This window comes from Triplophysa rosa, linkage group LG1 (assembly GCF_024868665.1).
Source record: "Triplophysa rosa linkage group LG1, Trosa_1v2, whole genome shotgun sequence".
Taxonomy (NCBI): Eukaryota; Metazoa; Chordata; class Actinopteri; order Cypriniformes; family Nemacheilidae; genus Triplophysa; species Triplophysa rosa.
In genome coordinates, this window is record NC_079890.1 from 32,181,026 (window position 1) to 32,194,356 (window position 13,331).

Sequence of the window (13,331 nt, forward strand, 5' to 3'; positions counted from 1 at the left end):
TTGGGTTGCCTTGCTAGAATACAAATTAGTTTATATCTTATTTCTTAATCACAGTCTTGGAACGAACAAAACCGCAACATTACTCACACTGCTGTCAAGTCAAGAGTAATGTGCATGACAGTCAAATCTATAACAATGAATTGATTAGGACACAGAAGGGATGATTACCATTCTTTCCAAATTTCAGCCAGCCCCCAAATTTAAAGACAGAAGTCTAGTGTTCATTTGTCTTTCAACCTTGATCGCCAAGCATCAATCAAGTCCCACCGTAGGCCACTTCAGGCCAGGGCATTATAGGCAAAATTGTGTTCTTTTAATTTAGCAAGAGCTCTAAGGCTTATGGCACCTTCTTCAATCACTCACAATATTTCTGGAAAGCAAATACATTTGAAATTTTAATAAAATGATGACTTCCCCGTAATAACGTTCTGATTCTCCTCTTCTTTTTGGGGTGGCAGTAGGGGTTCTGCCTTCCTGTATCCGTATGTACACACCTGCTTGTGTGATATTGTCACCCCCGTCTGAGGGTTTTTTACATTAAGGTACTAGAAGATGAAAGAGAAGGTACGCAGAGCACTTGGTCCTGCAGTGAAGAGACAAAACTGCATCCTATTACTCATGTTACGGCCTTTGTGTCTGTCCTTTACAGGAAACTTGCAGTATGTTTTTCCTTCTCCTTTGCCCTAAATTGCTTATAAATAAAATTAACCACATAACAGACCTCATCTAACTATTTCCTATTGTGAATTAGGATAGCAAATGGAGTGTTGCACAAATGTTTTTCCAGTTTAAAAATAAGGGTGAAATAAAAAGCTTTGCCAATCAGACTTCTATGAAATACCCCCAAACACCAAAAACATTCTCCCCACCCCAACTCTCCATCTCTTATCTCTTTGTTTGGAACAATTTTCAATTATTAAATGGTATTACCTAATTCTTTAACCCACAGATGGGTTTCACAGAAAGCGATAAAGAATGAAAAACAGAAAACAAAAAGGATGATAACATTGCTGAGGTCTTATTCTCTTTTATCCAGGTCCAGTGCATCTTCTCAACCCCTGAGAGAAGGAAGAGAAGTACAGGTAGGAGTGAGTGATAGGGAAATAAAGATCAAGTTCAATGACACGTAGAAGTAGGAAAAAGATGAAGAAAGACAGTAGATAAACAATTGAGGTTGACAAAAAATTAAAACATAACAAAACAAGGGTTTAATTGAAATGTCAATGTGATGTCAACAACATTTATATAAAGCAACAAACAACGAAAGTGATATCTACAGAAAAGAATCTGAAATATTCCAGATATGAAATGTTTTTCATTTTGCTGCCCATCTCACACCTTTAAGTGACAAATGTGCACGGTAAGATAAGTATACTTTTACTCTCCCAACTCAGAAACAGCAGATACGTTTATAGGCACTACGACGGAATTGTAAATGCTTGTTTGATTTCTTCATTTGCATGAATAATCATGCCTTTTCAACCATGTTTTACAATGGAGCATGTTTGGTTACACATGGGACAAAATACTAAGCTGATAGTGTTAAATACAAAAATTCTGTGTTCATCTCAGTCATTTCTTTTTACGTACAAGATGCAGATTGACATATCGTCGCCTTGAAATTATATGATTTTTTTTCAAAATTGAGGTATTTACATGTTCCTATTCTTTGTTTTTAAACAAAAAGGTTTTATCTACAAAGTCAAATAGAATGCAAAAACTCGTTCTCTCAAAACTGCTCAGAATTCAGATAGAAACTTGTCTTTTCAAGGTGACGATATACTGAACGCGGCAGTACTACATCTTGGTGTTAGTCAAAACTGCATTTGCCAGTATGCAAACAGCAAAGTATTACTTTGTTACTTAAAAATCTTTTATATACATAATCAAACATCGCAGGTCAATTTCTGGACAGTGTTTACACCTTATTATGGACAAAACAAACATAAATTAATAAATAAAGACTGTTAGTTCAGTCCTAAACCTAACCATTCCAGAATCAATATTTGGGATCCAACTCAACTCCACAGTATAGTAAAACATAAAATAAGAACAATTGCTTATTGTATAAATTTTACATTTAGTCATTTAGCAGACGCTTTTATCCAAAGCGACTTACAGAGAGTTCAGGGAGCAATAAGCGATATATAATTTCTATTGTCTTAAAACAAATTATTTTGATTCAATAAAAAAGTGCGTGTTTGCAACAAATGAGTGGCATGTTTCCCTATTCATGTATTTTGATGGATACCAGAAATAGTTAAGGTTCATTTTGTTGCTTATACCCAAGGTAAACCTTTAAATAAGTGCTTTGCTGTAAAGCACACACAGTCGCTCCAGCTCTAGTAGCAGGTGAGCATGCACGCACTGCAGTGAGTGCTCCATATACCTGCTGTGTTTTATTTGGCCATGGCTTTGATGGCAACTGCAGCTTCCTCATTCATAGCAGACAGGACAGTGATCTACACAAAAACAAAACACATTCCATATTAGATACAGATATAGGGATATGTTCTGCCTGTTATTTTATGTGTGATTGTTGACACTTACCAGGATTTCTTCACCGGCATCAAACTTGCTTTCTATCTCTTTGCCCAGGTCTCCCTCTGGCATTTTCAGGTCTTCTCTGACCTCACCACTGTCCTGGAGAAGAGACAGATAGCCGTCCTGTATGCCAATAAGCTGTAAGGAAACAACATATTTGTGAAATGTTTACTGGTAGATTTTGGTAGGACCAGATGCTTGTAATATTCCCCATCACATACCTGGTAGTCCATTCTTTTGATGTTAGGGACATCCATATTGTGGGTAGAGGGACATATATCCTCATACTTTTTGCCAGAGAAAATATCAATGCCCACCATGTGAACCTTTGACAAACAAAGTGGAGCATGTTTAGCGCTGTTTATTCAAAACTACTGCATCATCATATTTTCGCATACCTCATTCACAAACACTTGTATAGAGGGAAGTTCTTTATTGTGCAAAACAAATATGCTCTTAGTGTAGTTGGTCAGTCAGAAACTGACACAATGACTGGGGCGTCGGTATAACAGAATCTTTCAATGTCATTGATTTTAAAATAAATGTAAACATAAATTTGGTGACCCACCATGTCAGTTGTTTACACTGTTTAATTCCCTATCTCTTAATAAGTATTCGGTTATTCTTTTACAGTCACAGACCATACAAGACTCACATTGGCATGTCCATGTTTGCCGGTCTTAGATGTGGACATTTCCACGATCTTGCATGGTCGACCTTTTAGCACCACGAAACCGTTCTTGCGCAGGGCAGAACATTGCATGGGGTAGGTAGCAGAGGCACCAGCATCGCCTGTTGTGAAGTCCAAGTCAGCATCTGCCATGTCTTTTCTAAAGATTGATGAACCATGAGCACACTGGTTAATATTAGTCAAAACAAAGAATGATGACTCATCACATTTCAGGAAGTTGCTAATGAAATATGGTTGGGTATGACAGCAAGACGTGTTTTTATATTTATCTACATAACATATGTACTATTTGTTTAAATGATAATATGAACATATTACAGTCTCATCTAAATGCTTTTTATTAATAAAGACCAGCACATTCTGCAAGCATTCATTTATTGTAGTCTCGTGGCTACTGGGGTTTGCAGAAACAATCTGTATTAGGTAACAAGAACATGGCACCTGTTAACTCAACTTTCATGGTGCCCAACTGTTGTAAATGGTTAATTGGTCCTTAAATAATAATTGCAAACGCGTTGACAATCCTAAATTGAGTTTAAAATGACCACACTTGCAAAACTATATATTCAGTCAACTGTACAGTTATGATGGCAAGTATTCACGTGGAAGGACCGAAACGTCAATTTATTACGCTAGATAGACGCGGTACCGTTCACGATCATTCATACAAAATAATGCGCTCTACATACAAACGCTACTTTTCTTTTTACTTTCAATCAAAGTAACATTACCGTGCTTATGTTGATATTCCACCAGCACTTATAACGCAACTCTGTAACATTTTCACACACTTGCATGATCACATTTGACATGTAAACGCCTGTAACTGAACAATGAGAGTTTGGGCCGCTTTCATTAGGACACGCGCGTCCTGCAGCCGCAGTGTGCTGGCTGATCTGTGCGGCCTGGTGGATCCGCAGAAGGCCCGCAGAGCAGAGCGCTCATTACGACCGAGCAGGTGCAGCATTGTTGCCGGTAAAAGCGCACATGACAGCGCGCGGACTAGAGACGCAGCGCAAGTTTATTACCGCAAGAAACGTGCGGCTAACGCAAGGTTTCCTATGATGTAATGCTGAGCTAACCCACGGAGCGAGGTGCTGCGTGGACATGGACGTCTTGAGTTATTATCAAGTTTTTTTATCTTTGTCTTCGTAGCCCATTTTAACTTTGCAGGAGTGAAATGAACGCGGATTTTCCGTTTAGTTTACGCACCCAACGCCCATAGAAAATATGTTGTCGTCATTCTAAATTACACGCGCAATGAAAGAGCGCAAAAGCCTTGCGGACCCTGTGCGATTTTAAGAGATGTTTTATCTACAGTTTTATGTTTGTCTTTGTTGATTAAGAAAAACGTAAATAGACTAAGGGTTATCAATAAGGAGGAGGTTGTTGGTACGTGGGATCACGCCCGTTGTTTGAATGGTTTAATCAGCTACTTACCTAGTTTAGTCTTTTCCACACTACACGCTTACAGGGACAGCCCAACCACTAGTTAGCCCGACTAGATGTTTTTCCCCGTTTTCTCTCTCAGATCTGTCTGTTGTTATCAGCTGCGCGATGCCTCTGTTGTGCTTATTCACTTAATTCAGCTATCATGGCACTGCTGTCATTACAGGCGTTTTTCTCCTTCCTCTTTCAGTTTCAGTGGCACGTTCAGGTCGTTGACAAGGGCTGTTCCGCGGCTGGCCCAACGAATGAATCCTGAACTCTCTTTTTCTCTCTATGATCCGTATGAAATCAACCACACATACCATGAAACAAACCTCAGCAGTTTCCTCCCCACTGCGCATGCGCGTTCACCTCGCTCTTTAAATTCTAGGGCGGGCGGGGGACCAGTCCGTCCGGGAGCGCGCTCTCGGTGTCTCTCGTGTCTGGCTTTGAGTTTGAATGAGCGCATTTTTACCAACACAACACAACACCCACGACTAGTGAGGAGAAACGAAGTTGTTACGTCTCTTTTGTTTACCGAACAGTTCAAATGTCGCATGTGTGTGACTTTTGTCAGGATTGCGCTCGTTTATTCTGCAAACAGCTTGGCTCTATGGCTTCTAGGCGGGGGTTCTTCTGGTACGCACACTCAACTACCAACATAAACATCATACAAAGGGTTTGAGAGAATCGTATAGAATTAAATACGAATGTGGAAATGTTAAAAAGCTCTGGTCTGTTTAAACGCATTTTAAGATTATTGCATACAGGGGTTGTTTACGGTTTTAAAACAGCTGAATAAAATGAATGCAGTAATTAAAACACCCAATAAATGTATCGGGTGCATGTTGGAATAATATGACCAAATGCGCAGCCTGCCTACAGTCCTGGCAAGTTGTGTAATCGTTTGGATAAATATAGTAAGTGAAACTTGAATCTGGTGACCTATGTGTAGGGTCTTGCGCGAGGCAATGAGGTAAAAAGAAACCACAACCAGGCACAACAATTTTAATCTATTAAGTACCTTACAATCAAGGAGACTTCTGTATGTGACTTATCCAAACTGTCTGTTTTTATATGGTCACACAACACGACTTAATATTCCTTTAATTATTGTTTTGTTATAGTAAAAGTAACCATGTTTTTGGCGGATTGGTTGCCATTTGTTTTACCACTACACCTCATGATTGAACTATAAGATTACTATAGTCAGACCATGGTAACTTAAAATATCAAATAATATAATAATCAGTTTTTCATCAGTTTGTTCTTCCACTTGCATATAATTTTAAATGAATATATGGTGTAAAGTGAACTATATCTTATCTCATTTCGTTGTCAACATTATAGATTGGTTTGGTTGGTTTTCGCGCGAGACATTCCCAATTGATCACGCGAGCATGAAGATGGGACTCGGGGATTGGTCGCTCGAACACCAATTAAATCGAAGCTCAGTCGATCCTTCCTGACAGGCAATCGGGATAAAAAGTTTGAGGTGGCCGCTGGAGTAAAAGATTGGCGAGTTGGAGGGAGGGGGTTAAAATCACGATTGAGAAAATGAGCGACACAGAGGCGAAGAGCGAAGCACCGCCTGAAGAACCTCAACCTGAGAGAAAAATTATCGGTAGGAAATCATTGACTTCACTGAAGAAGAGACATTTATTTAGCACACACAGTTCATTTGATGAACAAATTTGTATATGTAACGAGCTTCGATTGACATAAAACAGACATGGGAGTTCTAACATATTAGTTTGAATGCTTTTCACTTCACAGGTTTTTTATATGTTCTTTATTTGCCAGCACATTTTCTGAAATGTTTTTTTGATGCACCACATACCAATGTCGTTTTCAGATCATGGTTTCATTTTTGAAGTGGAGTGAAAAGAAACTTATTTTAGTGTCAACTTCCACGTGTTTGCGACTTAGTAGCAATAACGTATATAATTGAGTATCGTACCGATTAAGTGTTTTTGGCTACAACCTCTGTTTCCCAAACCTTTGATGACTTAATTATTCGGTTAACGCGTTCTTAGTTTCATACTCCTTATGTCGAACCGGTTGTCTGCTGCTTGGATTTATGACAAAATAAGGAATCTGCTATCTGCTCTAAAGCTGTGAACGAATCTATCTGTATCTGAATCAGACCTGATTTACACCGTGAAAGTGCGTTCACCATGACCCACATTTTTGCGCTCTGTCACCGTGTATCTTTAGGTGGGAGGGATTTCACTGCAGGTGTGCTGCATATCGTTAGGTAAAAGCTTTACATTATCCTTCATTTCTAATTAGTGGTCCATATTTGCGCATGGATATACAATACAAATTCTTTTTTAAAGGGTCTTTAAAAATTTCGTCTCCATTTCGTTCCTTTTTGTTTAATTTATTTGTGATTAAAAAGCGGCGTCCTGCTTGACGGTTTCAAAGTGTATGGTTAATAATTCACACGCAGGGCCCACGGTTATGTCGCTTTCACCGGGCGTGGGTATGATTGGCATGTTGAAAAATCTGATCGTGTGTGTGTGTGACCTCACCGGATGTTGTTTGTATTCTTTTTCTTTCCATTGCAGCGACGGCAGTGCAGGGGACTGTGAAATGGTTCAATGTGCGCAACGGATACGGCTTCATCAACAGGTTTGTTTTCTGATCGGTCACCTCGCCTTTTCCAGACTGTCTTTGGAATGTCCACTTTTTGTTTTAATGACTAATGGTAACGATAAATTATATAATTTCAGTATGGAATACTGGTTGCGTTTGAGAAGATACGTTATGTAAGGAAATCTGGGCCCGTATTCATGAAAAATCTTCAATGAAACAAACTCTTTGCACTAAGAAAGTTCTTAGAAATGTGGGCGCTTCCCCTTAAAGTTATATAAAAGATCCCAGTAAAGAAAAAAGCATCATAACCCTTAAAAGAGCTCTTAAGGTCCAACATTGTTAGCGAGGGGGACTTTTAAGAGGCTTAAGAGTTTCTTTAGCAGAGAAAAGACAAAACACAAAGAGGGAAAAGAAATGCCTTGCACACAAAGCATTCGATAGTAAGTTAATGAGACACAATCTTATGTGTTGTGTCTGACTGATCTTAACACGCTAACATCTCGACACAGCGCATTAACAACATATTTGGCATCTGGGAAAGTGCAACCACGCAGCAGAGAGGATTTGGTTCTGTCCCAATGGTTCTGTATAAGGAAATTGATCAAACGAACAATTACAGCACTTTTCAAACATTGTGTTGCTGTTCATTTTCTTATCAAATATGTTTAGTATGACATTAACAGCATGGTTTATATATATATATATATATATATATATATATATGACACACACACATAACAACGGGGTCAGCACCTCCTCACGAAGATAAAAGTTTTTGCTTTTTCCTTGCTCAGAGTTGCTCTCCAATTGGTCCTGGATCGCTTTTAAGCTAAGACTCCTGCGTAGAAGTTTGTAAGCTAAATTAGGAGCTTTCTTAGCAGGTCTTTTAAACCCCTCAGTATAAATATACTGTGGATTTATGAAATCAGTTTATCTAAATGTTCACTGTTATCCTTTCCCCCACAGAAATGACACCAAAGAAGATGTTTTTGTTCATCAGGTAATTCATTTACTTTACAACCAAATTTGTGAAGATATGTCCATTTCAGTTCACTGTTAACAATGCATAGCCAGCCATGCAAATCAGCCATATTTGTTTTAACCTTAAATATACAAAAACATAATTATTGCATTCTGTATATTAATCACTTTAAAATATAATGTTTGCAGAACTGTAGTGCTGTTAGAATGTTACAGCCTACAGCCACATGCTAGAAATAGGTCTGTTATATTTGTCTTATTGCAGACTGCAATAAAAAAGAATAACCCAAGAAAGTTCCTCAGAAGTGTGGGGGATGGTGAGGTGGTGGAGTTTGACGTTGTTGAAGCCGCTAAGGTAAGCAGCACTAAAACTACCATATCGAAGTAGATATTGTCTCCTAAAACTTCACCACTGTTTCAGGGTTCTGAGGCAGCCAACGTGACCGGTCCAGGTGGTGTACCTGTCAAAGGCAGCAGATATGCCCCTAATAAACGCCGGTTCCGTAGACGGTTTTATCCACGGAACGCACGCCCTGGTGAGGGAGATTCAAAAGCTGCTGGGGATTCTGCTGGTCCCACATCAGAGGGAGAAGGCAATGAGGAGAGAGGAGAACCTCAGCCTCGCCCACGACGCCAGCGGCCACGCAGAAGACCCGTTGTGCCACAAGGCGAGGTAAGGGCATTGGATAGAGAAATGGTTTGAGTGTTGAATGGTGTGTTTAATGTTTTTAAATGGATATATCCCCATGTTTTACTCACCCAAGGCATCCTAACTTTCTTCTTGAAGAATAATGCAGTCGGAGTTGTATTACCACGTATCGTTTCTCTTCCAAGCGGTAGAATGGGATTGAATGGGGGGGGGCAATTTTTTGAAGCTCCAAAAAGTGCATCCATCGATCAAAGTCCTCGAAACAGCTCCGCGGTCTTAACAACGGTCTTCTGAAGCGAATCGATGCGTTTGTTTAAGAGAAATATCCATATTGAGAGCGCAATTAACGATAATATCTCACTTTCTTTATCCCTCTGCTGCGCGTAAACCAGAGGCTTGTTTTTCTGGCAATGACTGCAACGAAAGCTCCCACACCGAGGAGACCGTATCCTATTTGAACAAAACGAAAAATGCCACGTACGTCACCGGAACTTACCTGCGTCATTTGCCGGAAAAACAAGCCTCTAGTTCACGCGCAGCCGAGGGATAACGGAATTTAGACATTAACGTTAATAGCGCTCTCAATATGGATATTTCTCTTAAACGCATCGATTCGCTTCAGAAGACCTTTGTTAAGACCACGGACCTGTGTCGAGCAGTTTTTTGATTGATGAATGCACTTTTTGGAGCTTCAAAAAATTGTCCCCCATTCTACCACTTGGAAGTAAAAGGATACGTGGTAATATAACTCAGACTGCATTATTCAAGAAGAAAGTCATATTCATTTAGGATGCCTTGTGGGTGAGTAAAACATGGGGATTTTTTTTTTCTTTGCTGAAATATCCGTTTAATAATGATTTTAAGTGTACATTTTTCTGCTCATTTGATGATTTCTGTATGCAGTCGGTCAGTAGGTTTTTTCAGTGTTTGTGTCTGCTCTAGGGAGAAGCAGGAGACAGAAATGTAGAGGGAGAAGGTGCCCAGCAGAGGCCTCCACCACGCAGGTTCAGACCTCGATTTCGAAGGTTAATTTGTTGTCAATAGCTTGTCTTCATCATCCAGAAAGCCTTTGGGTTTCTAATGTACTTATTTTTATTTAAAAAGCAAGCTAAAAATACTCATTTATTTGTATCTTCTAAATTTTTTTTTCAATTTTAAAGTTAAGGCTGTAATTTTATCTAGTTTTTATGGAAGTCTGAAATTTGGTTATGGAAAGATAGACGATGCTTCTTAGGTGGCACTGCCAATTGAAAGGAAGCTCTGAGGTACAATGCTGCATTATGAAGATGAAATGGCACATTAGAGCTGTGTACAAATTTGTATTTGTGTACGTATTTGTAGATGTTTTAAAGTCAAAGGGTGGGTTGCACCAACAGGATTAGTTTTAAATCTAGATTAAATCTAGATTTGACTTTCCTGTGGCTCAGTGATTAGAGCATGGCATTAGCAAAGCCAAGGACATGGGTTCCATCCCAGGGGATTACACATAGTCAGAAACAAATGTATAGTACAATGCAATGTAAGTCACTTTGGATAAAAGCATCTGCCAAATGCATAAATGTAAATGATCAAGGTTTATTTAATAATTCTGTTGCACCAAACTGTAAACCTAGTTTAATCTGGTTTATATTTAAGATCTCATTTGATCCAGGTTTTAATTTTACAGTAAACCTAGATTAACTTTAATTCTGTTGCTCCATTATTTTAAACTCTGATTTATCTCTGTTAGGGATGAACTTTAAACTTGCTACTGAGGAGGTTTAAATAATAAAAAACATATCTATAATAAAATGATCAGAAACAGATACATAAGTTTACATAGTTTGCATAAATAAAATGCCTCGGCACGAGTAAGGGTGGTTTGATGAACTGGGTGGTCGGCTGTGAAGCGTTAAGTTCAAGATGCCCTGCTTTCTTATCCAATACATACGAGCACAACCTCTGTGATTAAACTGAAAAGACCGACATCCTGAGAAGAGTAGTTATTTTAGTGGCACCAGGGACACCGGTATTGTGGGCGCTCTGTCTAACAGGCGCACCTCAGCACCTCTGCCGCAAGCAGCCCCAGAACACGACCGATCGGACGACCCCCGGAAACACAATCGCCTACCGGGGCTGTTCACGGCAGCGTCGACGGCAGAGGTTCACCCGCTCGTGATTCCCATACTGCGCTCTTCTCTCTTATGTCTGCTCCAGTCGCGAGCTGCAGGATAATGATGCGGCTCAACTGTCATATTTATACGCTGTCATGGCCCTCAACGCTTGTGAAATGTGTTTATGGATGATCAGACTGATCAACGAATTATCCAGAGAGAGTTTTTAAATGGTTTCTTTTACATTCACGAGCTGTTTATTTCCAGAAAATCCATCATGACAAGACAAAATTAATCGCATATGACTGTTTAAATACAGGTTAAAGTTTTAATCCATGATTTGTTCATCTCTGTTTAAAATTAAGTGGTGCAACACAATTTGAATTAAAATAAAACTAGGATCAACAAACCCTATAGCTCTAATCTCGATTTACTTTAATCCTGGTTGGTGCAACCCACCCAAAGAATATGGGGGAAAATTTTAAATTTTAAAATGAATCTGCGTTCAGGCCACTCCGTCCTCATCCACCCTCTGGAGAGGCCACGGCCCCTGCAGAAGAGCAGGAGTCGCCCTCTAAAGAAGGCCAGACCGATGGGGAGCAGGTTGAAGGACAACCACGGAAACCCCGCAGACAGTTCGGGCGACGCAGACAGAGGAAATCTGAATCCGGTGCATCTAAAGTGAGTCCATTTTCAGAAAATCTTAAGAGAGGACTGAAGCAGTGTCGTTCCATTAGCCTTATCCTTACTGCCTGACTTTGAAAGTGATATCTTGGTGTGTTTTATTGTTTAAATGGATACAAACATGATTGCATTTTCTCAAGTGACATGTTTTGAGTAGAGCATCACAACATTTGATTTATTTTGGTGCTAAACTCTGTTGTGTAAGCCCACTATAAAATTGCTTTATAGGATGAAGATGAACCTGAAAAAACTTCTGATGCTTCCCCCGATGGGGCATCTAAGCCTTCTTCTGAAACTTCTCCAAAACAATCCCCTAAAAAAACTGAGGTGAGGAATGCTGTGTCATTGTTTGTGCTTTGAGATGTTGATGGTGAGTGCATGTTGTTTTTTTCCTCTGCCCCCAAAAGTTTTTGAGCTCAACAAAATATCAAGCCAGACAGCCTAAAAAAATATTTACTTGGATGTACTTTTGGTCAGCACCTCAGAGCCTGCACATGCAGGCAAAAATATCCGCTTAAACATTGTTGGACCTCGTGTATAGGTATACTAACAACTGTTTCTCATTTTAGGCACCTGCCCCTACAGCGGCCAAGAGCACAGAATGATTTCTGTGACCTGGAAGGAATCATTTGACCCCAGCAAGAGGTGGGACTTCATGAGCTAAACTGGTGCTGTGTTTTGAAAGTGGTATAGAGTTTCAGCCATCAAGCTACAACTGCTAAAACGCATCAGATGTTGTCTGCTGACCCCAAGCCAAATTAAGCAGAAGGCAATGTATTCTAAAAGGCTTTGTCCAATTTTTTATTTCAGTGTCGTTTAAAACATTTTATTGGTTTTAATTGGCCTTCATTTGTTTCCCAATTAATCAAACTGATTGAAATGCCTTCGTTGTGTATCTGTTTGTTCTTGGGATGAATTAAGGCTCCTTTTTGATATTGTGATGAAAGTGTCCCAATTCACGGTTTCTGAATGTTTTAAAAGAATCATTTTGTTCTTGTCTCACCTATTACTTTCTGTTGCCTATCTCCCTTTCTTTCCCTTTCATGTTTCCCTTGTTCTACCTGTGTTGCTGTATAGGTTCCTGGGTGGGTTAGTTTGGGGGGTAAGACCTCGCTGTCTCATCAAACATTCAACCATTTGTCCAAACAACTTGCTCCTCACTTCTACATCCTTGTCTCTCCCCGCACCTGATTCTCCCCCTGTGGTATGGAACCTTCGTCTGTCGTGGAGCAAAAGAGGGCTGGTAGGGAAGGGAGGGTTGTGCTGATGCATATTTAGCCATTTAAAATAAAATTGCAAAAAAGAAACCTGCTCAAAAAGCCCCATTATATTTATAGTATTTCCCCGTTATAGTTTTGTTGTGTACTATGGGCAGTGAGCAGTCGAGAAAACATGACCAGTTTGGCTAATTTAAGTTCATCAATGAGAGGAAATGCTATCCAATACTGCACAGGCTCTTCTCTTACTTGTAATCAAATACAAACGGGGAAAAAATACATCCAATCAAAAATTGTTCAAACTTTTGTCTTTTTTTTCCCTTTTATATGTACTTTTTTGATTGGGATTGTGCAATGTTAGTAAAGTGAGTAAATAAAGTATTTGCAAAGCCATTTGACTCTTAATCTTTTGAATGGATTCCGTATGTGATTGCATATTCTGGTTG

The 13,331-nt window shown here is 39.5% G+C and overlaps 2 protein-coding genes across 3 annotated transcripts; one reads left to right on the forward strand and one right to left on the reverse strand.

Annotated features, from left to right (window-relative positions):
- Positions 1-946: 946 nt before the first annotated feature.
- LOC130555808 (eukaryotic translation initiation factor 5A-1) lies at positions 947-5,035 on the reverse strand. The gene is made up of 6 exons (XM_057336285.1): positions 4,676-5,035; positions 3,200-3,374; positions 2,766-2,870; positions 2,551-2,682; positions 2,390-2,462; positions 947-1,058 (listed from the first exon to the last, which is right to left on the reverse strand). Exons 2-5 carry the CDS (start codon positions 3,365-3,367, stop codon positions 2,400-2,402), a joined length of 468 nt encoding a protein of 155 aa, XP_057192268.1. The 5' UTR covers positions 3,368-3,374; positions 4,676-5,035; the 3' UTR covers positions 947-1,058; positions 2,390-2,399.
- Positions 5,036-6,112: 1,077 nt separating this feature from the next.
- LOC130555796 (Y-box-binding protein 2-A-like) lies at positions 6,113-13,278 on the forward strand. 2 transcript variants are annotated; one of them, XM_057336274.1, is made up of 10 exons: positions 6,113-6,287; positions 7,234-7,297; positions 8,228-8,261; positions 8,508-8,597; positions 8,664-8,915; positions 9,834-9,895; positions 11,494-11,665; positions 11,897-11,995; positions 12,238-12,313; positions 12,746-13,278. In XM_057336274.1, exons 1-9 carry the CDS (start codon positions 6,221-6,223, stop codon positions 12,271-12,273), a joined length of 876 nt encoding a protein of 291 aa, XP_057192257.1. In that variant the 5' UTR covers positions 6,113-6,220; the 3' UTR covers positions 12,274-12,313; positions 12,746-13,278. The 2 variants fall into 2 exon arrangements, with proteins under 2 accessions (XP_057192257.1, XP_057192249.1); XM_057336266.1 differs by having other exon boundaries at positions 6,114-6,287; positions 9,834-9,916.
- Positions 13,279-13,331: the final 53 nt, after the last annotated feature.

Coding starts and splice junctions, on each gene's coding strand:
- LOC130555808 (XM_057336285.1), bottom strand. CDS start 3,367: ATGGCAGATGCTGACTTGGACTTCACAACAGGCGATGCTGGTGCCTCT. Junction 2,871..3,199: donor GCAAACATGGACATGCCAAT/GTGAGTCTTGTA, acceptor TGTTTGTCAAAG/GTTCACATGGTGGGCATTGA. Junction 2,463..2,550: donor ATGCCGGTGAAGAAATCCTG/GTAAGTGTCAAC, acceptor GTTTTTGTGTAG/ATCACTGTCCTGTCTGCTAT.
- LOC130555796 (XM_057336266.1), top strand. CDS start 6,221: ATGAGCGACACAGAGGCGAAGAGCGAAGCACCGCCTGAAGAACCTCAA. Junction 8,262..8,507: donor AAGATGTTTTTGTTCATCAG/GTAATTCATTTA, acceptor GTCTTATTGCAG/ACTGCAATAAAAAAGAATAA. Junction 8,916..9,833: donor CCGTTGTGCCACAAGGCGAG/GTAAGGGCATTG, acceptor TGTCTGCTCTAG/GGAGAAGCAGGAGACAGAAA.